The sequence below is a fragment of the Cnephaeus nilssonii genome (genome assembly GCF_951640355.1).
Source record: "Cnephaeus nilssonii genome assembly, chromosome: 13".
Lineage (NCBI taxonomy): Eukaryota > Metazoa > Chordata > Mammalia > Chiroptera > Vespertilionidae > Cnephaeus > Cnephaeus nilssonii.
In genome coordinates, this window is record NC_137084.1 from 54,006,150 (window position 1) to 54,033,409 (window position 27,260).

Genomic DNA, 27,260 nt, shown 5'->3' on the forward strand with positions numbered 1-27,260 from the left:
AATACGAAATGATCTACATACATAAGATGGATTTTAATAGTTTTAATAATAATTCTATGTGCCAGGGATAGTGTTGGATGTTACACAGTCATATATGTAAACCCCATAGCAATACTACAAGACATATCCCAATTTTCATAGGTTTAGAAAGGTTAAATCCTTGCTTAAAGTCACACAGGTTAGGAAGAACTAGAATCCAAAACTAAATTCACTGAATTCCAAACATATTCTCTTTCCATCCAATGCCCTCAGATATGCCATTGTAAAATACTTTTAAACAGGTCCAATTCTTATTGCCAGTCAAAAACTTCAATTCTTTAGCTGTGTCAAACCTATTTTTTAATGCCAACTTAACTAAGATAACAAACTCCTATGCACACACAAAAATCAGCTGGGTTTCAAGGTTTTATTGCTTCAGCACTGGCCTAGAATGTATTTGGAAAAACACAGATGAATACAACTTGGCCACACCTCCCTGGAAACTGCATCCCATTTCTATGCCCTTTGCATGGTGCTAGAAAAGCATGCTTCTTTCCAATGGAATCTCCCTAACACCTGGTGCAACAATTCTAAGTAAAAATTATCTACTGTTCTATCATTAACACCTATCCAAAGAGTTATAAATTAAAGTAACTGAAAGATAACACAAAACAATAATGTGTTTAATTAAGGAAACAAAAATTGGCAAAAATTAATCTGTTCTTTGAAAGCAAAAAAGTATTTTTCTTACAAATACTTTAAAGATTCATTTTAAGAAAAACAATAAGAAGAAATCCCTTTTATACAAATTGATGAATTTTAGAGATACCATTACCTACCTCTAAATAAACCAGCTACAATAGAAGGGTCATGGCACGTAAGGACAGTATTAAGATAAGCTTGAATACCAAAAAAAGAATCTGATAAGGCAAATGAGGGTGGGGACAGGGCCGAGGAGTTGGGGTGGGATTTGGGAGAAGCACAGAGGAGGAACAGATAAAAGTAGAATGGAGTGATTAAAAATAAACAAAATATTCACAACAATTTTTTTAAATAACCAACACTGCATCTGTTTAGATTTTAAAAATATGAAGCAACTGGCCTTTTAGCTAATATTAACCTGTCTTCTAATGTCCTCTTTGCACGAGGAAGCAAGTCTAGACCAAGTCATGGACATGGCATAGCTGGGACAACCCACTCGCCTTGACTCATAATTCAGTATTCTTCTAATGAGGAAAAGCCACCTAGTACCCTAAGCATCACATCAGATCGTTGTCTTCCTCTAGAAGGGCTGGAGGGTATCGTAAAGCTGTTCTCTGATTTTTCTGGGTTGTTCTCAACCCTACAGAGCAGGGGTTGGCAAACTACAGGCTGTGGCCTATTTTTACAAGCCCATGTGAGCTAAAAATAGTTTTTACATTTTTAAAGGTTATTAAAAAAAGTGACAGGAAAGAAAAAGATACAAAAGGAAAGAAAAAAAAGAAGAATATACAATTGAGATTTTATGCATCCTATAAAGACTCAAGTATTTACTATCTGGCTCTTTACACAAAAAGTTTGTTTGCCACTGTTCTAGAGCAGAACTAGCCAATAGAACTTTCTAATAACAGAAATGTTCTACAATTTCGTCCTGTACAATATGGTAGACACTAGTCACATATCCCACTGAACAATAAAAAATGTGCCTAGTACAACTTACAAAGTAAAATTAATTTTATTTAACATTTACTTTTAATTAAAGTTTAAATGACACATGTGGTCAGTAGCTAATTAGGCAATGTAGCTCTAGGAATGCCACACCTTGGGTGGTCCTTTCATGTTCTTACTTTGAATAAAAAACTCTTGGAATTTTTTATTACACAACTTACTTCTCAGAAATTTTTAAGTTGTAAGTCATCTTATTAAAAAGCCTCTTCTAGGACAGGCATCAGCAGACTACATCTTTGTAAATAAAGTTTGGAACACAGCCAAGCTCATATGTTTATGTATTTTCTATGGTCGCTTTTAGACTATAATGACAATGATTTGGCTCACCAGCCAAAAATATTTACAATCTGTTTTAAAAAAAATCTTCAACCGTGGATATTTTTCCATTGATTTTTAGAGAGAGTGGGAGGGAGAGATATAGAAACAGAGAGAAACATCAATCACTTGCCTCCCACAAGTGCCCTGGCCAGGACCAGGGATGGAGCCTACAAACAAGGTATGTGCACTTGACCGGAATTGAACCCTGAACCCTTCAGTCCATGGGCCGACACTCTAACCACTGAACACAAACCTGCTAGGGCTACAATCTTACCTTTTAAGAATAAGTTTGCTGACCCTTGTTCTAGACTAATGCCTAATGGATAGTTTCCCCTTCTGTACTAATTTTCATTTTAAAAAATACATTTTTTCTCTAATGACAAAACTTAGCAGATTTTTAAATAAAGTATACTTTAACTTTCATTTAAACTATTTGCTCTCAGAAAGAGCATATAAGGATTTAAGTCTGTACTTCCATAAGGGAAATAGCACTGCAGAGCAAAGCTGCAGGTCTCTTGCTTCAAGATTTGCTCCCAATAGCTGAGTTATCTTGGTGCATTTAACTTTTCTGGCACTGAGGTGATCCATCCATAAAATGGTAGTAACATTCTCTTACCAGTATGAGAGTTGAGAGCTGGGCCAAATATTCTCTTGAGGTCTTTGAAAACTCTGAATTCATCAATTTTATGATTTTTAAACTAGAGGCCCGGAGCACGAAATTCATGCACTCGGGGGCAGGGCATTCCTCCGCTCAGCCTGCGCCCTCTCGCAGTCCAGGAGCCCTCAGGGGATGTCCGACTGACAGCTTAGGCTTGCTCCACGTGGGGAGCAAGCCTAAGCCAGCAGTTGGACATCCTTAATGCTGCAGCACAGGCGAGAGAGGCTCCCGCCACTGCCGCTGCGCTTGCCAGCCATAAGCCTGGCTTCTAGTGCACTGACCACCAGGGGCAGCAACCAGTCATTCCACCACTTGGTCAATTTGCATATTAGCCTTTTATTATATAGGATAGGATGTACCTACTAATCTTGGTATATATGGCCATCAACTTTACTAATCTGTTTTGCTTTCTAGTCTTTTTTTATTTTATTTTTTTTACAAATCACTTTTTTTTATTAAGGTATTATATGTGTACATATCTTACCATTGCCCCCCACCCCCACCCCACTCCCATATATGCCCTCACCCCCCAGAGTTTTGCATCCATTGGTTATGCTTCTATGCATGCATACAAGTCCTTCAGTTGATCTCTTATCTTCCCCACCTCTCCCTAACCTTCCTGCTGTAGTTTCTAGTCTTCCTCTAGTCTCAACCCATAGCCTTAAACTTGTTACAGACTTTCCTTGAAGAGCCAAAATAATAACTAAGTAACACTTTAACAATGGCTTTTATTTATTTTTTACTAGAAGCCCAGTGCACGAAATTCGTGCACGGCGGGGGGTTGTCCCTCAGCCCAGCCTGTACCCTCTCCAATCTGGGACTCCTGGAGGGATTTCCGACTGCCCGTTTAGGCCCGATCCTGGTGGGATCGGGCCTAAACGGGCAGTCGGACATCCCTCTCACAATCCAGGACTGCTGGCTCCCAACTGCTTGCCTGCCTGCCTTCCTGATTGCCCCTAACCGCTTCTGCCTGCCAGCCTGATCACCCCCTAACCACTCCGCTGCCAGCCTGGTTGATACTTAACTGCTCCCCTGCCAGCCTGTTTGCCCCAACTTCCCTCCTCTGCCAGCCTGGTCACCCCTAACTGCCCTCTCCTGCAGGGTTGATCACCTCCAACTGCCCTCCTCTGCCGGCCTGGTCACCCCTAACTGCCCTCTCCTGCAGGGTTGATCACCTCCAACTGCCCTCCTCTGCCGGCCTGGTCACCCCTAACTGCCCTCTCCTGCAGGGTTGATCACCTCCAACTGCCCTCCCTTGCAAGCCTGGTCCCTCTCAACTGCCCTCCCTTGCAGGCCGGGTGCCTCCCAACTGCCCTCTCCTGCTGGCCATCTTGTGTCCACATGGGGGCAGGATCTTTGACCACATGGGGGCAGCTATATTGTGTGTTGCAGTGATGATCAATCTGTATATTACTCTTTTATTAGATAAGATAGACGCCTGGTGCACGGGTGGGGGTCAGCTGGTTTGCCCTGAAGGGTGTCCTGGATCAGGGTGGGGTTCCCTTGGTGCATGGGGCGGCCTGAGCGAGGGGCCTGTGGTGGTTTGCAGGCCGGCCACGCCCCCTGGCAACCCAAGCAGAGGCCCTGGTATCTGGGATTTATTTTCCTTCTATAATTGAAACTTTGTAGCCTGGAGTGGAGCCAAGCCTGCTGCTCCCTCCGGGGTGGCAGACATTTCTGTGGCAGTTAATTCACCTTCTACAATTGAAACTTTATAGCCTTAAGCGGGTGGGCCCGGCCAGGGTGTGTGGAAAGCTTTGCTTCCCCTGTTGCCGCCGGCAACCCTGGCCTGCTCTCTCAAGCTCCATTCTGCCGCCATTTGTTTGAATTTGTTTACCTTCTATAATTGAAACTTTGTAGCTTGAGTGGAGGCTTAGGCCTGCAACGGCTATGGAAAGCTTGGCTTCCTCTGTTACCTGGGAAACCTTGCTCTCTGTGGCTGTAGCCATCTTGGTTTGGGTTAATTTGCATACTCGCCCTGATTGGCTTGTGGGCGTGACTTGGCTTGTGGGCGTGGCTTATGTAGCAGAGTGATGGTTAATTTGCATATTACCATTTTATTAGAGAGAAGATTCTGCTTCTGTTTAAATGTGAAACAGCCAGGACCTTTAGCTTAAAGGTGCAAGCAGATGTGACAGCCATAAGCCCATGCACTGTTCTAACCTAAAATATGGAAATAACACATGGCCCCAAAGCAAAGACATTTGTTTTATATCTCAAATTAAAAAACTGACTAAAAAGATACAAACAGCCATATTTACTAAACACATACTCGTTCATACATAGTAAATAGAGAAAATATAAACTTGTAAGAAAAAAAATACTCCAAGGATAACTCTAGTAACCCTATTATCAAGCAAATAAGATACTCCATTTGACAAATTTTCTAAAGAATAACAAAATGTGAAATTTAGTTTCAACCACTTTTTATATAATTTTTAATGCATTACAATGACACAAAGGAATTATTGCAATCAATAATTACGGGTTGGAGCTATCAGACTAGTTATATATAACCAGAGCTCCTGTATTGGAACATGCTCAATTCTCCAACTATTGCTTTCTAGTCACCTTCCTTCCAACCTCTCTTTCAGATATATCTAACAGAGTATTCAGAGTATAGGTTCATAGATGACTTTCTGCATGTTGCTTTAATCAAAGATTTAAATTTGTGTCACCTTAAGCTATTTTGTTGAAGTGTATAAAAGCAGTTTCACCATCTTTTAAGGCAGGATTAGCATCTTTTTAGCAGGATTCAAAAACATTTTCGTTTTGTATATACTTAAAAACTTACTCTTCTTGTATAATTTTGGTGTGAAATTTTGACTTTTAATGGATTTTCATACTGCAATTAAAGGTCACTCAGTCAATTGCTTTACAGTTTCCACTTTTCATTTATCTTAAGGCTAACAATAAAATGAGACACTTAAGGGCATGCATAGATTTTAGACAATTTAAAATTGTACTATTCACAGTTCAAAAAGGGGGGGAGGAAGACTAAGACAGCTCCTAATATAATAAGCCTATCTCTCAAGTACAGAGGAAAAATATAAGCACATATGAACACGTATATAAGTTTAAGAGATATTACTCTTCCAACAACTCTCTTAATAACCAACTCGCTGAACTAATAGACAGAATGCAGCATGTGATGCTAGACAGCTTGAGTATTGCAACATAATAGAGAACAAAACACTTAAAAAAGCCTAACTTCAAAGGAACTTTTCTTTCCTAAAAACTTGCATTAAATAAAATCAGGGATACTAGTATCAATTTAAAAACCTCACTACATTATAGCTATTGTTATTTTTAAATTTGATATTAAAATTCAAAATAATTATTGCAATGCTTTAAAAAAATAATTAATGGATACGTAAAAAAAAAAATGTAGGCAGTATAAACATTAATTGGAAAGAAAGGTTAAATGGTACTTTACCAACAAACATTTCATGAGTAGGTGTCCTAGTAGAAAAAGTGGGTACATCTGCAGGAATGGGAAGGTAAACATCACCACTACTTGTGATGAAAGGATTTAAGTTTGGAATGGCATCATCAACAGCATCTACAGTAGCAGAGAAAGGATCTGTGTAGTCCAAGTGCATTACAACAAAATGAAGAAAGGAAGTAAATTAATTAGTATTGTAATTAGTCAAAAGATGCAAAGTGAAAAGTAGTGGCTATCTTACTACTTATTAACCTTACATGCAAAAACACCTAATCACCAAGATGGAAGAACTGCATTTTAAAATATTTTAAATTGAATCCTCAGGAAAAAAACACACATTTATATGTCCATTAATAGTAGCAAATTAAGAATAGATCGGCTTTCCAGCATTAGGAAGCCACCATCAGGTAGTTAAAAAGGAATAATAAACAAAATGCTTCTGTAAAACGGCCATCCATCTTACATCATGTTCCTCACTCTAGGTGGGACATGTATTGACTGATGGCAAAGCTATGTTTACTCAAAAAATTAATAACTCTTGTATAAGTTCAGAAGTAGGAAATAAGAAAATAAAGATGAAGAAAAGATCCAATGATGGGGAAAAAGATTTTAAGAAAATTAGAAACAGAGGCTAAAGACTGGCCATTTAGTAGACTGTAAACAGCTTTGAAGGCCAAGCTAAGAGTTTTAAAGATTTGGCTTTAAAAATAAAGAAAGGTATTGTTATTTGTTATTGAAGAAATAACAAAGGTATTGTTCCCTACTAGAATGTTAGTATATATATACTATTATCAAATTCTGTATGTAAAGTTGTTTTAGCATCAGGCATTTACTGTACCTATACCTCATTCAAAATAATCATCACCCTAATGATAGAAAGCCATTTATCCTACCTTAAGTAAACAGAGTGAGGAAAAAACAAAGAGTAGCAAAAATATAGTATCATAATTTTTTCTCTTACAACACAATAAAAAAATGAGAAGACAACAACCTGTTGTCTATTCTAGTTTGTGACCCTCAATGAAGAAGACCGTGGTACCTAAAGAGTATCAAGCACTGTATTTTACTCTAAGGCTGTATAATGGAACAAGAAGGCAGCAATGGCCTAAGACCCGCTCACTCACTAGGATATACGCATACTTTCCTTAAAATCAATAAATTCAAGGCAAGTGTTCCACAAACCCCACAACTTTTCTGTTTACAAAAATATATATATAAAGAAAATGTTGAGGTCACTGGCATAAATATCATAAATCTTTTAAAATTTTTTAAATTTTTGTATCATTGAAGGACCTTTCTAGGAATTAAGCATTAATATGGAACATCAATTCACGGCCAAAAGTCAAGTACTACAAAGGTATCAAAATTTACCGGTGTACTATTCAAACGCAGATGAATCATGTTAAAATATTTCCTATATTAAGTTTGGAATGGCATCATCAATAGTATCTACAGCAACAGAGAAAGGATATATGGAACAATGAGGAAAAAGATTCAGAAAAAATAATTCAGAAATAAAAGGTAGAAAATAGATTTGTATTTTTTGTACTAAAATAAAAATGTAATGATGACTTCTCTAACTCTTTCTTGTATAAGAAGCCCATTAAGTTTAGAGTTGATTGGTTCAGTTGACGGTGCTATTTTTAAACATGCACTTTTTATAGTACATTATACTTTGTTGGACAATAAGCAACAAAAAACTTCTCTAGATTTCTATGTAAAAAAAGCCATGAGAGAAGTCCTTCAAAAAAAGAACACACAATTTTACAACAGATCCACTGGTTTATGAAAAAAAAAAACAAACATGTTCAGGAAAGGTCACTATTAGTTATCTGCTATTCTACTTATTTATAGTGTTTTGCCTAAGCACATACTATCAATCATTTTCTATTAAACAAAACATCCTCAAGAAGAATATGCAGACATGTGTAAGTGCATGTGTATTTAGGTCAATCAGACAATTAGAAAAACCAGTTCTTATCTACTTTACAAAACACGACAGGTGATGTTAATAAACGAACAGACACTATAATACAAATAATAAAAACATTCATTAAAACAAAAAAATCATGTTCCAGCTAGTTTCCAACTTAAATTTTAGTCACTAGACTGGCAACTTTACTCTAAGTTCTTTAAACTTTTTAAAAATGAATTTTCCATTATTTTTAATCATTATTTATTTGGAAGTTTAATTTTGTTATACTAGTCATAGAAAAATAATCCAAAAAAAGGATTAAAATAAAACCTGTCCAGTCATATTATAGTCTTGAGATTCTAAATACTCTTTATACACAGAAAATTTTTTCCCCCATAAAATGTTGTTTCATGCTAGTTGGGACTTAAAGCAAATTAAACTTCAGAATGGATAATTCTTTTTTGCCTGAATTTAGAAATCTTGCTTAAAACATACAAAGTGTACTGAGTTGATAATATTGTATTCTTGCTTAAAACATACGAAGTGCACTGAGTTGATAATATCAGTTTTCTTAGTGATGGAAACGTAAATCTTATCAGATATTAGTATTCAATATCAAGTGCTTGTTTAGAGTCCAGAATACTTCTTTAAAAATCAAAGGCTCATTAATAATGCAATGAGAGGAACAGGAAAGCTTGTGTTCCCTCTCTTTTCGGTGGAATCTTAAATGCCTTTCACATAAGCATACAACCCTTACTTCCCTTTAACTCTGTATCACTAACTTATCTGTAATTGGGAATACACATCATGTCTGTGGTGTTTATGGTAAGAATAAGAACTAAATTAAATACCAAATCTATTAACATCCATTTTTAGCGAATGAAGAGAGAAGCATAGAATGAGATTTTAGAATAAAAAATAATTATCTTTGTTTTGTCACATGCTATAAAAGCAAACAATGCAAAATGATACATATTTCAAATGTTCAGGTAAATGGTTAATTTCAAAAACCTTTTTAAAGATTTATCATTATGATCAAAGCTTTTTATATATAAGACTTATTTATTAATTTATCTCAGTCTAACTCTAGTTTTAATAATAAAGTAAAAAATCTTAATCTGAATGGCATGGAGATGAACAATATTCTGTCAGGAAGCATTCAAGATTTTTGTTTAAAATACTCTTATTAAACTACCAATATGCAGAAGTCAAGACTCTGAAATTATCACCAACTCAGAAGCCAAATATCTTTAAGTCTTCTTAAATTGAGTTCATAGTAAGGATCACCATCTTTTCCTCATATGTAATGATTAGCTTTTCTGCTTCTGTACTTGCTTCCACTATACTTGATTTATATATTTTTAACATTTTTAACAGTCTCACTTGTACACAGCAAGCCTAATGTTAAAATATGGGGAAAATTATGATGAAAATAGTACAAAAGGCAAAATAAAAACAGAAAAAGAAAACATAATTAAATGTACTTCAACATATTCTATTCACAAATAGATGGCTATGGATATTTCTCATCACAGGACATAGAACAATTCTTACAGGCTGAAATTAGTTAAAATTATTCTCCTACAGCAACTGTTTATTTGCCTTCACATATGAGCTCAAAATAATTCCAAGCAAAAACTTTAACTTGTCATTGTTAGAATTAATGGTATATGGTGTCCAGACAAAATAATTTCAGAATTAAGTTTTGAAATGTTATATTAATTTTCACTAGCCTCTGTAAAAATTTTTCATCTATTGAGAAAGACAACTTCTCAGCCTTAATTTAGAAAAACTACTCTTTTTTTTTTAAATGGGAAGCAAGCTGAAATTGCTTAAATAGCCATGCTATTTCTACTACCCTTTTCCAAAGCAATTGATAATGAGCAAAAAAAAAAAAATAAGCACATAAGTTTTAGAAGATTAAAAATCCTAAAACTAGGACTAATTCGAATATTAAGAAACTCCTTTCTTTAATCTGAATTAGCTGTCTACAGTTCATTTAGCTAAATCTAAAATATTTATTGACTCTAAACTAGGTTATAATTTTTAGAAACTACTACTCCCAGATCTCAAGATTTAGCTAACTTAAACTTGCCTCCAGAAACCACTAGTTTTTAATTAAGTTATGGCCCACAAAATAAGTCTAAAAATCTAGTGTTTTAGTGTTTCACTACTCCTGCAATTCTCTAACCAATATTTTGAACCAAAAATGACCCAGTCTAGAAGTAAAGAAAATGCCATTCAACAAGTATTTATAAAGTACCTATTATAAATCAGATATTGGGGGTATAGCACTGAAAAATATTTGAAAACATCTACTTTCATATAGATTATATTCTATTATACAAAAGGGAGCCTTAAGAAATAATTATAAAAAACACAAAACATAAAAGTTCTTAAAACTCAAATTATTAAAATATAGATGGAAGAAGTCTAATTCATATGTCATAAAAACTCACTACATTCTTTATCTTTGATATGAGAGAGCTAATCAATTCAGATTTTATATATGAGCCACATATAAATTTTAAAGTAAGTTTGCCATTCTCTATAGTTCCCTAGACCAGTAGTCGCCAAATGGTGGTCCGCAGGCCACTGGTGGTCCGTGAGGTACGAAAGGTTGGCGACCGCTGCCCTAGACAGTGCCCTTTCTCGGAATATTTCCTTTCCCTCCCAAATATTTTTTGAGTGTTTGTAAAATAATACTTATACATATACTAACAAACAGAAGCACCAAAACCTACCAAAGGAAATGATTTGAAAGCATACTAAATATCTAAGCAAAACTGCTTAAAAACTGACATGGACTAGGCTCACTCCTTTAAAGATGCCACGGTGATGGTCATGATATAGTCATCAAAGAACTACTACAAGGCAGCAAAACATTCCTGTTGGTACTAGGAAGAAAATCTTTGAATACCAAAATGTTATAGGTCTGAATTAAATCAACATTTTAAATGTAAGTAGTATATAAAGTTTGTCATGACACTCCTGGTCAGAACATAGTTCATTCATTGCCTGATAACACCATCTGAGTTTTATTTGAACTTTATTATATACTTACACAAGACGAGTTTCTTTCCCCCTCCCAAGTAAATTTTTTTCTATACCAAAAGTAAAATGACTATTACACATTTTCTGATTATGGACTAGAAAGTCAACAATGAGAGAGTAATTTTATACTTAAACATACACCTGGTCCTTCCTCTTCATCTTCATTAAATCTCATTTCATAATTTAATTGAACATGAATTCTAAAATTACATTTATAATTAAAAAAACATGTCTGCAAAGGGCAAATACTTCATTGCCATTTTATTATTTTTTTAAGTTCTCATGTATCAAGTGTAATCAAAGCTATGCAAATAAGTAAAATACCACAGAATAGGGATAGGGAGGGAAGATGCCTGTACAATATATAGAGTTCATTAATGCTTACCTCCCCATGTACTTGCTACCTGAGAAGCAGCTGACATAGAAAGTCCAGGTGGGTGAAAAGTTGGCTGTTGCAAATCAAGCAAATCATTTGGTAGCTTTGATGAGCTAGGAAGATATTTTGAAAAGATGATTTATTAGGTAAACTTTGCCACATTATAGTCACTTCCTTTTCCCAAGTAAATAAGAACAGTACAAAGAAAACGGAGAGAAAGCCTCAATAATGTAAATCTCAGGAGGAATAGTTGCAGTAAGATAACAATGGCATATCCTTCACACAACAGCATATTTCTAAAAAGGACTAGAAAAATATTCAAGTACCCATATATTCAGTTTGCATAGAATTCAAGTAATAATAACCCTTCAGGAAAAGATCAGTAACTTCCCCAGTAAAATACTGATTTCCTTATTGAAATGAAAACATCTAAAGGACATGATTCAAAATATGAAACAACATGGCAATTTTAATTTTTTTAAAAGTTGTTTTCGTTCTTTTAAAGAATTTCAACTGCATTTGAAGAATTTCAATTGCATTTGCAATATCAATACGCCTACACAAAGTAAAATATCTATTAACCTCACCTCTACTGCTTCATACTCCAAACATGTCAATAATTCAGGGGAAAATAAAACATGCATATAGCTATAAATTTAAAACAGAGCCATCCATTACACAACTCCAGAGGGGAATGCTTATATATTTTTTATCACAAGACTTTTATGTAATTAATTAAGGAATAACAACTCAAAAAACAATCCTAGGATTTCCATGAACTGAAGCATTAAGTGTACCACAGCTTAGATCACTTTTAATTTACACTTAAAACTGTTTTAAAGAAATGTCTTTTAGATATAAAAAAATAGTTTTATACATTGGTAAGTACAAGTATAAATACATTTAGAATATGCAATACGCATTCTGTAATAGGCTGTAAGATTTGCCCTCAATTACTATAAAAAAGGTGAAAACTTCTGAGTAGATTAAGTGAAATAAAACATAGTCAAATTAGATGAAAAAAATATTTTTTCATCCTCAAACATTCAACATTGTTTTCCATTCATTTCCCCTAAAACAAACTTCTTTACAAGGTCCCCAAGTGGAAAATGTAATATGTAATGGGTTCAATGTCATTTTGTTGGGAATTAAGGAAAGTGGCATACAAAAAGAAAACAAAAAATAAAGCTGAAAGAAAAACACATAACTAAATTCACTAAACAACTGAGACTTTAGAGAGCTAAACACTGTGCTAAATCTAGGAGCCTGTTAAAAATGAAAATTCTTGGTCCTCACCCCACACCAACTAAATCAGAAACTCAGGGTAGAACTAAGAAATCTGTGGTTTAATTAACCCTCCAGGTGATTCTGATGTTAACTTAATATTGAGAAACTCTGACCTATACTGTACTATACATTATCTTATTTAGAAACAGGTTAAAAAAAAAAAGATTAAGAAATTAATGGAGCCAGGATTCAAACCACAATCTGACTTCCACAGTTCTACTTTAAACCACTAAGAAGTAAAAGACAGAACAGATTTGAAAAAGCCAATTATTTTAATTTGCCTGGAAATATTAAGTAGCTTAAATTAAGTAACAAGATTATTGATGTTGATCTGGTAGGCTTCAGTAGGCAACTAAACTATTACTGTGCTCCAGATTACTGAGTTTAACACCAAGGAATGGACATGAAAAAGACATTTAATACCCAATGAAAGGATATTCTGAAATACATGTCACACACACACACACACACACACCCCTCCCAGAGTTATAACGGGTCTTGAACCAATAGACACCTCATAAATGTGTTCATAAACAATGACATGTTTGCCAAGAGATAATCTACTCTATTCCAATTATTATAAACTAGAGGCCCAGGACCCGAAATTCGTGCACTTGCGGGGGGTGGGAGGGGATGGGGGGGGGGGGGGGAATCCTTCAGCCCGGCCTATGCCCTATCACAGTCCGGGAGCCCAGGATCGGGCCTAAACTGGCAGTTGGACATCCCTCTCCCAATCTGGGACAGCTGGCTCCTAACCGCTCACCTGCCTGCCTGCTTGATTGCCCCTAACTGCCTCTGCCTGCCGGCCTGGTTGCCCCCAACTGCCCTCCCTGCCAGCCTGATCTTGCCCCAACTGCCATCCCCTGCCAGCCTGATCTCGCCCTCAACTGCCCTCCCCTGCCAGCCTGATCTTGCCCCCAACTGCCCTCCCCTGCCAGCCTGATCTTGCCCCCAACTGCCCTCCCCTGCCAGCTTGATTGCCCCTAACTGCCTCTGCCCCCACCACCATGGCTTTGTCCGGAAGGAAGTCGGACGTCCAAAAGATGGCCAGTCAACCCGGTCTAATTAGCATATTACCCTTTTATTAGTATAGACAGATTACAGAAAATAGGATTGCTTAAATGGCAGGGGGAGCCTTTTTCAGCAGGAGGAGATGCTCTTGGCAGACAAAAATACATAATCCCTATATCTGGACTGATAGCCAGCCATACTGCCAAACTGGTCATTAAAAAATTGAACTGCTTTCTTACACCTTACCCCAAACAGCGGTTGCCCTTAAAACCCCTCCTCAGCCCCCACCTTAGGTTCTGCCTTCGCAGTTCACCTAAGATTAGGTTCTGATTGGTTGGTTTCTATGCCAGTCAGCATCAAAAGCTCCGCCTCCTAGGCAGCCATTGGCTCCTCACAGTTCACCCAGATTTGGTTCTGATTTGTCAGTTTCTATGCCAGTCAGCATCTCCAGGCCTGATCAGAGAGGAGGGGCTGATCAGCAGCCCTCGTGGAGGCCCGGAGAGAGAGGCTCAGCTGCTGGCCAGGCCCAGAGAGAAAGAGAGAGGCAAGGGCTGATCAACAGCTGCCACAGAGGCTACGGACCAAACCCTGCTTCTCTCTCCAGGCCTCTCTCCGGGCCTGATCTGCAGCCCCCTCAGCAGTCAGTGCTGGGTCGCCACAGCACTGACTGCAGGACTGACTTCCAGTTGGTCGATCCTTAGGTAGTTTTGAATGTTACAGACCCTGGGTTTTTATATATGTTAGGATTATACCTATACCACCACTTATCAGCACCTCCTTTGTATGAATTTATGATTACAAATAATAAAACAAATTAAACTTGGAAAGCTCTACAAAATTTCTATTAGAAGTCTTTAAACCTAAGTATTCAATAGAAATCTTTAACCTCTCCACTTACCTGTTAGAAGAACTAGGGGTAGAAAACAGGTCAATGACTGGTACAGTCATTATACCCCCTGCTGAGGTGGACACAGGAGAGGCTGCAGTTGTTAAAGAGGTATGAGGTTTCTTTGCAAGTTCTTTTAGGCGCTGTTCCTATTGAGAAAGGAAGCTACCATAAGGAATCCAGAAACAGATTTGTTTGTATGTCCTCTAAACAAAAGTATTTTCTAATTTTGTTCTGATAGCAGAAAGGTATTCTCTGTTTATCAGTCATCCAATTTCAGGACAAAAAATTAGACTAAGTACTGAGTTTTACCTCATTTGAACAACTATACATTAAATACTATCAGTCTCTATAGAGGTCCTAATTATTTTATGAACACCTGTATTTGTTTTTCCAAAAAAAAAAAGAATGCACACACTTACCTTTAAAGCTTTTAAACGAGCCTGTTCTTCCTCTAATGCTGCCTGCTTTTCCCTTTCATCCACTTTGGTAAGAGACAAGCCAGTACTTGCCAGGGAAGAGACTGCGTTGGAAAGTGTTGTCGCCCTAGAATAATTGGACAAAGGTAATTTGGCTTTTTGCCAAACATTTCACTTTACAACCTGGTTATGAAATGACCTGGCAACCAATAGGCACTATAATTATGAACTTCTGAAGTCAAAACCAGTACTTCATATGAAATATTATACCCAGTAACCTAGAGAATTATTAGCAGTTAGATGATTTATACACACATTCACACTTTTTGTTGCTGTTATTGTTAATCTTCACCAGAGGATATTTTTTTCCACTGATTTTTAAAGAAAGTGGGAGGGAGGGAGGGTAGAGGAAAGAGATAGAGATAGAGGGCGGGCGGAGGGAAACAATGTGAGAGAGACACACATGCCCTGACCAGAGCCAGGGATGGAACCTGCAACCCAGGCATGAGCCATTGACTGGGAATAGAACCTGCAATCCTTTGGTGCAGGGGTTAATGCTCTAACCACTGAGCACACTGGCTAGGGCCACATATTCACTCTTTTTAAGTAAGAGTTCGATTTTGGAAAGGGTTCTCAATAAAGGTGAGAGACATTGCAGACTGATGAAAATACAGTATTCCAAGCTCCAAGGAAGGGAACCTATACAATTAGGAAAGAGCTCACATACTCTCAAGAAAACCCAGATGAGTAAAAAAATACTGAGTTTCTCACAGGAAATGACTCCAATAATTTACAGCCTGGGTTTTTGCAGTACTACTACAGGAACAGTAAAACGTTAATACCAGTGATAATGTGTCTAGGTATGTTTCCTTTATAACACCCAAAGATATCGTTCCCAGAGGACCACAGGATACCTCAAAGGAAGGTCAATTTCATTCCAGTCACTGGTCCATCTGGCACCTACTTTATCTGCTACCCATTTAAATTAGAATTTCCTTTTCAAGCATATTAGTCATGCACAATGCATCATCTCTCACTAGCAGATTCACAGTAAGCTGCTTCCTTTCCCTTATATCAAAACCTTACCAATACTATAAACCCCAACATTAAATTTCCAAATGTTAATTTTAGGTAAAATAAACCTATGTAGCAAAGAATGCTAACCTGAAGAACTACTCTTCAGTAATGACCTTTATTCATTTTCATTTTATCACATACCAAGCATCATTAATCTCTACTCTAAAGCACATAAGTGGCAAAAATATTCAAATTTTATGTAAAATTAATTTAATAAAGGAGCAAGTAATATACTTGTCACAGAAATGCAAGAAACCCAACAAATTTTTTTAATCCTCACCTGAGGATATGTTTTTATTGATTTTTTTAGAGAGAGAGAAACATCAATGTAAGAGAGAAACATCAATTGGTTGCCTTTCATACACATACTGACCAGGGATCAAACCTGTAACTTAGGTATGTGCTCTGACCAAGAATCAAACCCACAATCTTTTTTGGTGTACTCTCCAACCAACTAAGCCACCCCGAGAAGGCAAGAAACCCAACAAATTTTCAGTCTCCTTAGCTTTATTTTTCATTACTTTCTCAAATCTCTGGGCCTTATAATTTGGGCTTATACTTCTAAAAGCCTACTAGAAAATTCAAAGAGCATATTTAGAATTAAAAACTATTAAAATTCAGTAACAACGTTTTCCTTTACAAATTAAATTTTGTTGCTAAAAACAAAACAAAAAACACCAAATTCTGAAAAAATAAAAAAATGTCTAAAAAGAAGGTTCTCATTATACTTCATACAAATTTTTTTCATACTGTTAAAAAGAAATCTTTGTAAGAATACATGAAAATTACTTCAATCACTACCCAACACAGAAATCATGTTACAAGATTTATGTGAGATGGTCTGTGTTACTTTCAATTTGCTAAGTTAATTGGTCTTCGTCTTGGAACTCAGCCTAACAGACTGATTAAAATATAGCATGTCAATAATCAATCCCATGAACTGACATTAGAGAAAGATGATAAAATCTGATGTCAGACATCCTAGGTTTGAGGCCCAGAGTTACTACCTGCATAGTTCACAGGGCTATTGTGAGGCTTGATCAAATTTGTAAAAAAGGCAATTTGTAATTATAAAACATCAAACAAATCAATGCATTATCATCTTTAAGAGAACTCTTCACACTATGAATGCCGGAAGCCAATTCCAGCATGTCATAACTGCAAGAGTTTCATCGAAAGGTTGATGGAACTTGGGGACTCACAAGGGCTGAGCCTGATGGAATGGCTAAAGGCATTTCCCCAAACCTAAAAAGGATGACTGCTTGCTGCCAGACAGCTCAGGGCATCTTAATTTACATGTTATTGCCTCCTGTTGGCCAAACACCTGAACAACCGTAGGCTATTTCCCAATCTGACAATGGATTCTGTACTAACTCTACCCTTTGATGTGTATATCTCCACCTTGCCTTAGGACAAATTGTGTCAAGGGGTCCTGAGACAAGAACTTGGTTTCTTTAGCCAGGTTCCTCTGCCCCCCCCCCCCATATGCCTTTCAAAATTATGTTTCATCTCTGGACTCTTGATTAATTTACGCACAGCCCCTTCTCCAGGTTTCTGAACCCTTTTAGATGCTGGATCAAGACCACCAGCATTATATGAACACAATTTAGACCAAGTAGTCACTATCATCACCTTAACAGATGCTAACATTTACTGAAGATCAGGAACTGCTCTAAGAATTTACATGTATTAACCCATTTAACCCTTCACAGCAACTCTATGAGGTTGATACTATCATTAAACTAATTTTATAAGTTATTAAATCAACATAAAGAGACATTAAATAACTTAGAATTTGAGCTGGATTCATTGACTCAGAAACATCACTCCTGCTCTTTGCCCTCTGAAAAATAATGTACCTGCTTGCAGCTGTAGAATCTTTGATTTTCTTTCCTTCCAAGGAAGCTAAATGTTGTTCCAAAGCATCAAGAAGACTACTGGGGGCCTGAAATTATAGATATAAGACTTTCATGATAATCAGTCCATTAATCAAAATAAATCAAGTATCATCTGACATAGGAGGGAAACAAAAATAATGAACTAATTAACAATGGAGTTTTAGCTACCTAAGAATGACATTATTATTATTATTATTATTATTATTATTATTATTATTATACTAGAGGCCTGATGCACAAATTTCATGCAAGGGGCTCGGCCCTCGCAGCCTCGGCTTTGGTCTGGAAGGTCATCCGGAAGGTTGTTTGGCTGTCCAGTCTAATTAGCATATTATGCTTTTATTATTATATACTAGAGGCCCGATGCACGAAAATCGTGCAAGAGTAGGCCTTCCTTCCCCTGGCTGCCGATACCGGCTTCCTTCTGGCATCCAGGACCCGGGCTTCTCTTGCAGACCCGGCTTCGTCGGGAAGGTCATCCAGAAGGACATCCGGCCTAATGAGCAAATTACGCTTTTATTATTATAGATAAGAATGACCTAGTAAGGGGTATTAATAAACATAATAAAAAATATGAAAACTAAGATTATATACAAATGAAACATTTAAGAGGATCCTTAAATTATTTCATTTTTAAAATATTTAACTTATTTGAATTTTAAAGAGAACCATACTCTGAAAAGCTAGATACACTGCTGAGCATGTTCCTGGTACTTAATAAGTACCTCCTGATTCATTTTTGAATAATTATTGATAAATGAAACTGAAGACTAACATCAAAGAAATAAAAATTAAAATCACAATGAAATATAACTTCTTACTAACTAGAACGCCTGAAGTTAAATAGTCTAGCAATATCAAATGTTGGTGCATCTCCCATATAATGCTGGTAGGAGTACATCCACCTTGAAAAATATCTGGGTGTTTTTTATAAAGTTAAATATATATCTACTTTAATTACCCAATTCCATTCCTAATTATTCACCCAAAATAGATACAAAAGTGTATCTCCTCAAGAAAGGACTTGTTCAAGAATGATTTAAGTAGCTTTATTTATAAATAGTAAAAAACTGTAAATAATCCAAAAGTCCATCATTTGGAAAATGCATAAACATAATTGTGGTAAATATGCAGCAATAAAGAATAATTTAATGGTACGTTCAATGACATAGACAGTTCTCAAAAACACTATGATGAACAAAAGAAGCCAGACACAAGAATAAATACTTGCATGATTCCATTTATATTAAGTTCAAGATCTGATAAAATTACATTATTAGAAATCTAAACAGTGGTTTGCATGGAGAGAACCAGAGAGTGACTGGAAAGGCACACAAGAATTGAAGTGATAGAATTTATTTTGATCAAATGTTTATAGTTATCAAACCTCATTGATATAGATATTTACCTCAATTTAAAAAAAAGACTAGCCTTTAAACTCTCAGGCTCTATGGCAAATCTCAACTTAATATAAAGAGTTAATTACTTTCAAAAGGGCAACTTTTCAATGATCTAAGAAAAAACTGTTACTAAGTGAAGCAAATCCATCAGTGGCATTTAATTACCCCAAACTCTGAGACACAGTTTCTGGATTACAGGGATCTAACAATAGCTGGAAGAGGCAAAACTAGCTAATTTCTCTAACAATTATGACTTGAACAATTTCCTTCATCCTTTATTCGCTATATATATATATAAAGATCTTGGCACAAAGCAGATACATAGAAAATCAATTAAAACCAAAAATATTGTATTGTAACATTGACATCTATGTTGAATTGAGAACACATGTGCAACTCACCCATCCCAACAAAACCTTTGGAAAATCAGCAGGCAAAGCACTATCCCAAGAGTTATTATCAGAGATGATGAGAATGTTGATGACAGTAGTTAAAATTTAAAAAGATCCTATAACACAACAGGCCCTGTGCCAGCTACTTTGTATAAATTCACTGCTATGAGGAAGACACTACTAGTACACCCTTTACAAACAAAGGACCTGAGAAAGTGAAAATTAAGTTACTTATCTAAGAACATATATCTAATACATAGCGGGAGCCAACATAGGGTCTAAGGTATGTCTGACCTGAAAGCCTAGAAAGTAATTACTGCTACAGAATCCTAAATTAAAACTGTGCTCATTTAAACTACAGTTAACATTTTTCTGAAAAGTTTAAGCTGAGGCTTACAAATATTAAACTACCATGTTAAGATAAATAATAACAAACTATTTCCAAAATCTCTTCTACATATATCTTAGTATTTTTTAAAAGTAATCTCAAATTTCCATTCCTATGTATAATAACCACCACCATCTTCCCTGAAGTACAAATAGCTTTGTTTTAGTTCACTTTTGAAAAATTTCTGAATCATTCAGAAATCATCAATTAAGAGGGAGGGAGGGTCAGGAAGCTGGCCCTCTAATCAATTTCAATGCCATGGATGAAGTACAGAAATATGACAGTCTGGCCTGGGTCTTATCTATACTAATAAAAGGGTAACATGCTAATTAGACTGAACATCTTCTGGATGTCCTTTCAGACGAAGCCACATTGGCGGGGCCAAGGCAGAGGAGGTTAGAGGCGATCAGTCAGGCAGGGGAGCAGTCAGGGGGATCAGGCCAGCAGGCAGGTGAGCGGTTAGGAGTCAGAGGTCCTGAGGGGTCCCAGATTGGAGAGAGTGCAGGCCAAGCTGAGGGGACCCCCTTCCTATGCATGAATTTCATGCACTGGGCCTCTAGTATTTTTATAACAAAAGATAGGTGAAGGTGACTTGACAAATGGAGTAACAGGGAATCTGTAACTGCCAAATCAGTTTATACACATACTAGTGGCCCGGTGCACAAATTCGTGCACATTGAAAGGAAATTAATTAGAAGAAATATTTTAGTATCACTATTTGCCCTTTCTCTATAATAAAAGTGTCAACCAAATTCATGATCGATAATGACAGATGGAGACACGCGCACGTGATTGGCGCCAGCAAGAGCTTTATATGTACCGCATATGCGCAAGTCAACTTAGCCTTTTATAGATAGAGAACAAACTTGCTTAATTAGACCTGCTTTCTGATTTAGCTAAACTTTTTCCAGCCCAGTCAAGCACCCCAACTTCTCTTTCAGGCAATTGTCAGCAACACAGCAGTAAATATCAACCCAAAGCAGATTATTGTTGTAAATCACGTAGGGAGAACAAAAGGTAAAATATTTAACTGCAGCAGTGTTTGACTATATTCTGCGCAGTGAGAAAACCTGAAGTCATTTTCAAGGTCCATCATTTCTTAATTCTATTCAGTTGGGTCAAGTTTCTAAGCCTTCCAAATCTCTGTTTTCCATCTAATGATTAAAAAATAGGATTCCACTGAGTCTATCTACCTACTCCAGGACTTCTGTGAGGATCAAATGAGATGAGGCACGGGAAAATGCTTCACAGACATTTGGTTACAGTGTGAAATGTTTCCACCTGGCTGTAAAACAAGTCATGTTCCTGGGCTGAAGAAACTGCAAGGAGGCTAGTCGTCGCTAGGGAGAGGAAGCTGGGCGTTGCTACATTATGTCATTACCCGGAGCCCACAGCCACCGTTTCTGGGCTGGCCATGGGGTCTCGGCAGCATCGGCTGCAATTTGGTGAACTATCACTCCGGGGTGGTGGCGGGGCCTGTGTCCCACTTGGGGGAAGCTGAGTGTTGCTTTGTTGGCACCAGGTCCGCATTGCCATTTCTCTGTAAATGGCCAGTGTATATCACAGCAGCTCCTGCGTTTGAGTGTCTGCCTTCTGGTGATCAGTGTCTGTCATAGTGACCAGTCGGACGGGTGGAAGGACACTTAGCATATTAGCCTTTTATATATTTAGATTGTTTTAGCAATGATTTTTCTCACATCTTAGCGTATAGTAATGTACTCAATCTTAATAAGGTCAATTTATCTCAAATGCAGAGTGTTTTATTTACATACTAGTGGCCCGGTGCATGAAATTCGTGCACGGGGGTGTGTGTCCCTCAGCCCAGCCTGCACCCTCTCCAATCTGGGACCCCTCGGGGGATGTCCGACTGCTGGTTTAGGCCCGACCCCTGGGATCGGGCCTAAACCGGCAGTCAGACATCCCTCTCACAATCTAGGACCGCTGGCTCCTAACCGCTCACCTGCCTGCCTGCCTGATCGCCCCTAACCACTCTGCCTGCCAGCCTGCTCGCCCCCAACTGCTCCCCCCTCCCCGCCGGCTGGCTCACCCCCAACTCCCCCCCCCCCGGCCGGCCTGATTGCCCCCCCACCCGCCAGCCTGCTCGCCCCCAACTGCCCCCATTGCCCCCAACTGTCCCCCACTGCCAACCTGCTTGCCCCCAAATGCCCCCCCTGCTGGCCTAATCGCCCCTAACCGCCTCTGCCTCAGCCCCACCACCATGGCTTTGTTTGGAAGGTCTCCCGGTCTAATTAGCATATTACCCTTTTATTAGTATAGATAGATAACCCATAACTAGATCTATTATGTACTCTTGGCCTGGAAATCAAAGGGATAAAACAGAACAAGTTCAGTACAGAGAAATACAACAAAGACCTTTATTTAAAAGATGTCCCAGAACAATTTAAAATGAGGTAAAAGAGTCTATTAAGGAGAGAGGTGATACAAATGCTACACGGATAGTTTATGCCAGGTACTTTCATTCCTAATATTCAGTAAAAACAAACAAACAAAAAGAGAAAAAGTCAGGGGGGAAAAAAGCACGTTTAAAGTTTCTTTCCTGTAATTAAAAAATATATATTTCTTATTGATTTCAGAGGGAGGAATGGTGAGGGAGAGATAGAAACATCAATGATGAGAGAGAATCATAATCATAGATCAGCTGCCTCCTGCACGCTCCCTCTACTGGGGATCGAGCCTGAAACCTGGGCATATGCCCTGACCAGGAAGCAAACCTCCTGGTTCATAAGGTCAATGCTCAACCACTGAACCACACTGGCCAAGCCCTAGAAATTTTTTTTATGATAAAATCAACATAATAATAGCTAACAATGAGTGTTTAATGCTGTGTTTAGGTATTAACTCATTTAATCGCCCCAACTACCTTATGAAGTGGGTATTACAATATCTCCATTTTAGAGATGATGAAACTGAAGCATAGAGTAACTTCCCCAAATCACACGGCAAGCTAGTGGAACAGCCAGGACTCAAACAGATTATCAAAGCCTGCTCTCTTCTTCCAAATCATGTTTTGATGTTTATCCCTATTTAATACTCCTACCTGAGTCAAATAGCCAAAGCAGAAGGTTTAAAACAGGAAACATAAATCCTGTATAAAATAATTCTCTATCTTCAAGTGGGGCAAAGGAAATATCCTTTGAAAACTCAAACAAACTGGGTGTTTGTCTTGTATCCTGTCAGAGGAAACAAATTGGGAAAAAAATTCTCTATCAATAGTGCACATTTTGTTTTAAAAATACCATTCTCTAAGTTCAATTCTTCCTTTTGATGATGACAGGAAAGAATAAAAAGAATAAACTCAAAGAATGATATAGCAGTGGCTAGCTCCACCAATATAAGAGGTGAATAGAACAGCCTATATGATCATAGAACAATTATAGAACAATTATCACCAAAACATTAAAATATTAAAATCTGTCAAGAAAAATTACAATGATTTCCTTGTTGGCATGGGCTGCATATTACTCATTTGGTGCCTATCACAACTAACAATACATAGCAGACAGTGAATTGATATAAAAATATACTTACCTGTGAAAGGTCTGGTATATCACCTCTGTCAATTCCAACTTGCTGTAAGAAGAAGCAACATTGTATTTAATAGATAAAATTATAATAAAGATGTTATATAAATAACAATTAGAAAATGACATTTATGACTAGTTCTGTGAACACTATTTTAGAACAATATTTTAGACAGACTTCAGAAAAATATTTAATCTCCAAATATATCATTCAGTACTTCCAGGTGCTTAGATGTTATTTGATGGCTCTAAAGTTGTAACAGGAGGAAAACCAGAGAGTTTTTGGAAATTCAATAAGACTTTTCAAGTTACCATCTCCATATCTTTTAAGCACCTATACCTTGTCATAATCTGAAAAATACATCACTTCTTGATGCTATATGATAAAAGCTCATGGCAAGAATGAAGAAAGGCTGACTACAAACAAGTTCCCTGGGGCATGAAAAGAGTTAAAAAACAAACCTCATGACAATAACTTTGTCTTCCTCCATAAAATATGCTTTCCCAGGCAATCACCATAGATAACAATTTTTTAAAACCTGTGTTCATTCAAGTAGGCCAGTTTTATACAAATGCAAACTGATATCTAACCAGGATATAATTATTTTCACAAAGCAATCCCAAACAGGCTTTCATAATGTTCAAGCACTAGACAATTTCCAGCAAAAGAAGATAAAAACCATTCCTATTTATTATTCTAGTACCCAAATTAAAAAACTGTTTCCCTCCCTGGCATTATGTTTCATTTTCTAATCATTCTCTCTTCTCAAGGGCCAGCCCCAGAATGACATCAGTAGAAAAGTTGATAAAATAATTCAAACTGAGATCTTTATAGCTAATCAATAACTAATAGATTTGTCCCTTTCAAACACATTTAAAAATGTTACTTGTGCCTTTTTATTCCAAGAACCAAGATCTCATAATGAAATTACAACCCAAAGACAGCATCATGAAAAAATATTTTAGGGCAGGAGAATCTTATTTCTCAGATCATATGGAACTGATGGCCTATTCCATTTCAAAGTAAGACCAGCAGATCTGGATGTAAACAAGGACGTAAAACTTAAGTCAATAATTATAACTATCAAATGCAAAAGATATAACAGGCCAAAAGGGAAAGCTAACAAATTAAAATGTATTTAAAGAATTTACTGGAATCATAGCATAAACTTTTATCTTCTGCTTTTAATGTGACTGGCCCTACAAAAATGGGGGGGAAAAACGTTAATTTCTCTTTGAAAGATACCTTAAATTCAAAATAAACTGCAGTATACTTTATAAAATAGCTGATTAACACCACAAAGCACATTTTTTTCCAAAGGTCTCACCATCCTGTTGTATTCATCTGCTACAGAATAAAATCACTACAGTAATAGAGCTAAAATCACCAACTTGCTAGTTCCAGTTTAACTACTTTGATATAACTGATCAGTTATAGCCTAGTCATCTTCCAGAATTATCCTAGCAAGACATCTTGGTGGTGATAGAGAGAGGGTAAATAAAAACAAACAAAAGCACTTTAAGACCTGCCTCTGTACAAGCAAGATAATGCCTATAAGCATTACCACAACTGTCTTCTGTGACAATTTCAGAAAATTATTTAAATAGATTTGCAAAATTAGATTATTCTATTACCCATACTCATGGTTTTTATAATCACTGAAAAACAATAAATACACTAAATTCACTTCTGCAAGGGAACCAAACATTTTGAACAATGTGGCTCCAGTTAAAAGTCTCACTGAAGAGACTTTAGCACTATCATAGAATAGTCTTCACCATATTTAACACAATAAGTCTTCTAATATACATGACTAATTCCAAATATAAAAATCGCTGACACTGTGTGCCACCTACCTAATTTATAAATAAGTTTTAAAAAATTAGCTGTCAATGTTCAGTATTGAATTAAATATACACTTATAGACAAAAAAAGCAGGTTAAGAAGTATAGTCACTTAAAGACAGTTTACCTCTGCAACTTTGAGAAACTCTGAGATTCTTGTCATCCTGGTCAGGAACTTCTTATAGATGTCAAGACCTTCTTTGCACTGATTCTTTTTCATATCAAAATATTTTTCTGCCAAAAGTAGATATAAAAATACTTTTACTCACATAAAATTATCACACTCAAAAAGAAATGTGGACACATTTGATATATGATATTTGTACTTTGGCACTCTTTGAAAACCAAATCCAAATCCCATTGGGGAAAACAGCATTTCTAGGCAAAATAACTGCATTCCATATACAGTTAACTCTTGAACCATGGATGTGTTAACAGCACCAATTCCAATGCAATTGAAAATCTGCATATAAATTTTGACTTCCCAGAATTTTACATACTAATAGACTGGGAAGCCTTAAGAATAACAAACAGTCAATTAACATATATTTTGTATGCTACATACATTACATACTATAAATAAATGTTATAATAAAGTAAGCTAGAGAAAAGAAAATGTTAAGAAAATCATAAGAGCCCTAGACGGTGTTGCTCCGTGGTAACAGCGTCGTCCCAAGCACAAAAAGGTTGGTCTCAGCTTCTATTTCCAGTCAAGGGCACATACCTGGGTTGCAGGTTCGCTCCCCGCCCTGAGTCAGGGCACATGCAGGAGGTAACCAGCTTCACATTGATGTTTTTCTCTCCCTCTCCTCCTCTCTCCCCACCTTCCACTCTCTCAATGGAAAAAACTATCCTCATGTGAGGATTAACAGAACAAAAGAACAACAACAAAAAAGAAAATAGTAAGGAAAATATATTTACTGTATTTGTTGAAAAATATATCTGTGCTGTTCAAGGATCAACCATATACCAAATACACAATAAAGCACCATATAGTCCTAAAATGCCTCAAAACACCTCATCCTTAAAAAAAAAAGGTTAAATGCATTTAAAATAATTATCCATTTTAAAATTAAGTTTAGAAAAAATATCAATTTTACAGTTAAAGTTCATTATGGAGTAAATTATGAAGAAATAAGATTTTTCCTGGACAGAAAAATTCCAAGTTAATTTAATTTTTTTATTTTATTTTTTTTAAAATATATTTTATTGATTTTCTACAGAGAGGAAGAGAGAGGGACAGAAGGTTAGAAACATCGATGAGGGAGAAACATCGATCAACTGCCTCCTGCACACCCCCTACTGGGGATGTGCCCGCAATCAAGGTACACATGCCCTTGACCGGAATCGAACCCGGGACCCTTGAGTCCGCAGGTTGATGCTCTATCCACTGAGCCAAACCGGTTTCGGCTCCAAGTTAATTTTAAAGAAATTTTTATATTTCTACAAATTATAAAACTGATAGAAGAAAACAAAGATATATCTAAAAAATATAAAGTTCATTTAGCTAAACATTCTAGTTGTAAAAGTATATTTAATCACTCAGCATGTGTAACAGGTATAAAATTTCTGCCCAAATTGTTACAACAAATGAATGTATCTCAATAAATATTTATTCAACCTTAAGTAACAACTCAGACAATATTAGTTAACCATATGACAC

The 27,260-nt window shown here is 36.6% G+C and overlaps 1 protein-coding gene across 13 annotated transcripts in view; it reads right to left on the reverse strand.

The window, feature by feature from the left end:
- PICALM (phosphatidylinositol binding clathrin assembly protein) overlaps positions 1-27,260 on the reverse strand; it is a 112,991-nt gene that overhangs the window by 32,191 nt on the left and 53,540 nt on the right. For 6 of the 13 annotated variants that reach the window (XM_079789390.1, XM_079789387.1, XM_079789384.1 and 3 more), the window contains exons 7-13: positions 25,725-25,831; positions 23,760-23,801; positions 17,992-18,077; positions 15,059-15,182; positions 14,649-14,785; positions 11,462-11,565; positions 6,099-6,245 (exon numbers count right to left, since the gene is read on the reverse strand). In XM_079789390.1, the coding sequence (XP_079645516.1) occupies positions 6,099-6,245; positions 11,462-11,565; positions 14,649-14,785; positions 15,059-15,182; positions 17,992-18,077; positions 23,760-23,801; positions 25,725-25,831 (747 nt within the window). The remainder of the gene's footprint in view (positions 1-6,098; positions 6,246-11,461; positions 11,566-14,648; positions 14,786-15,058; positions 15,183-17,991; positions 18,078-23,759; positions 23,802-25,724; positions 25,832-27,260) is intronic. The other 7 variants (XM_079789383.1, XM_079789381.1, XM_079789382.1 and 4 more) reach the window with 2 other exon arrangements.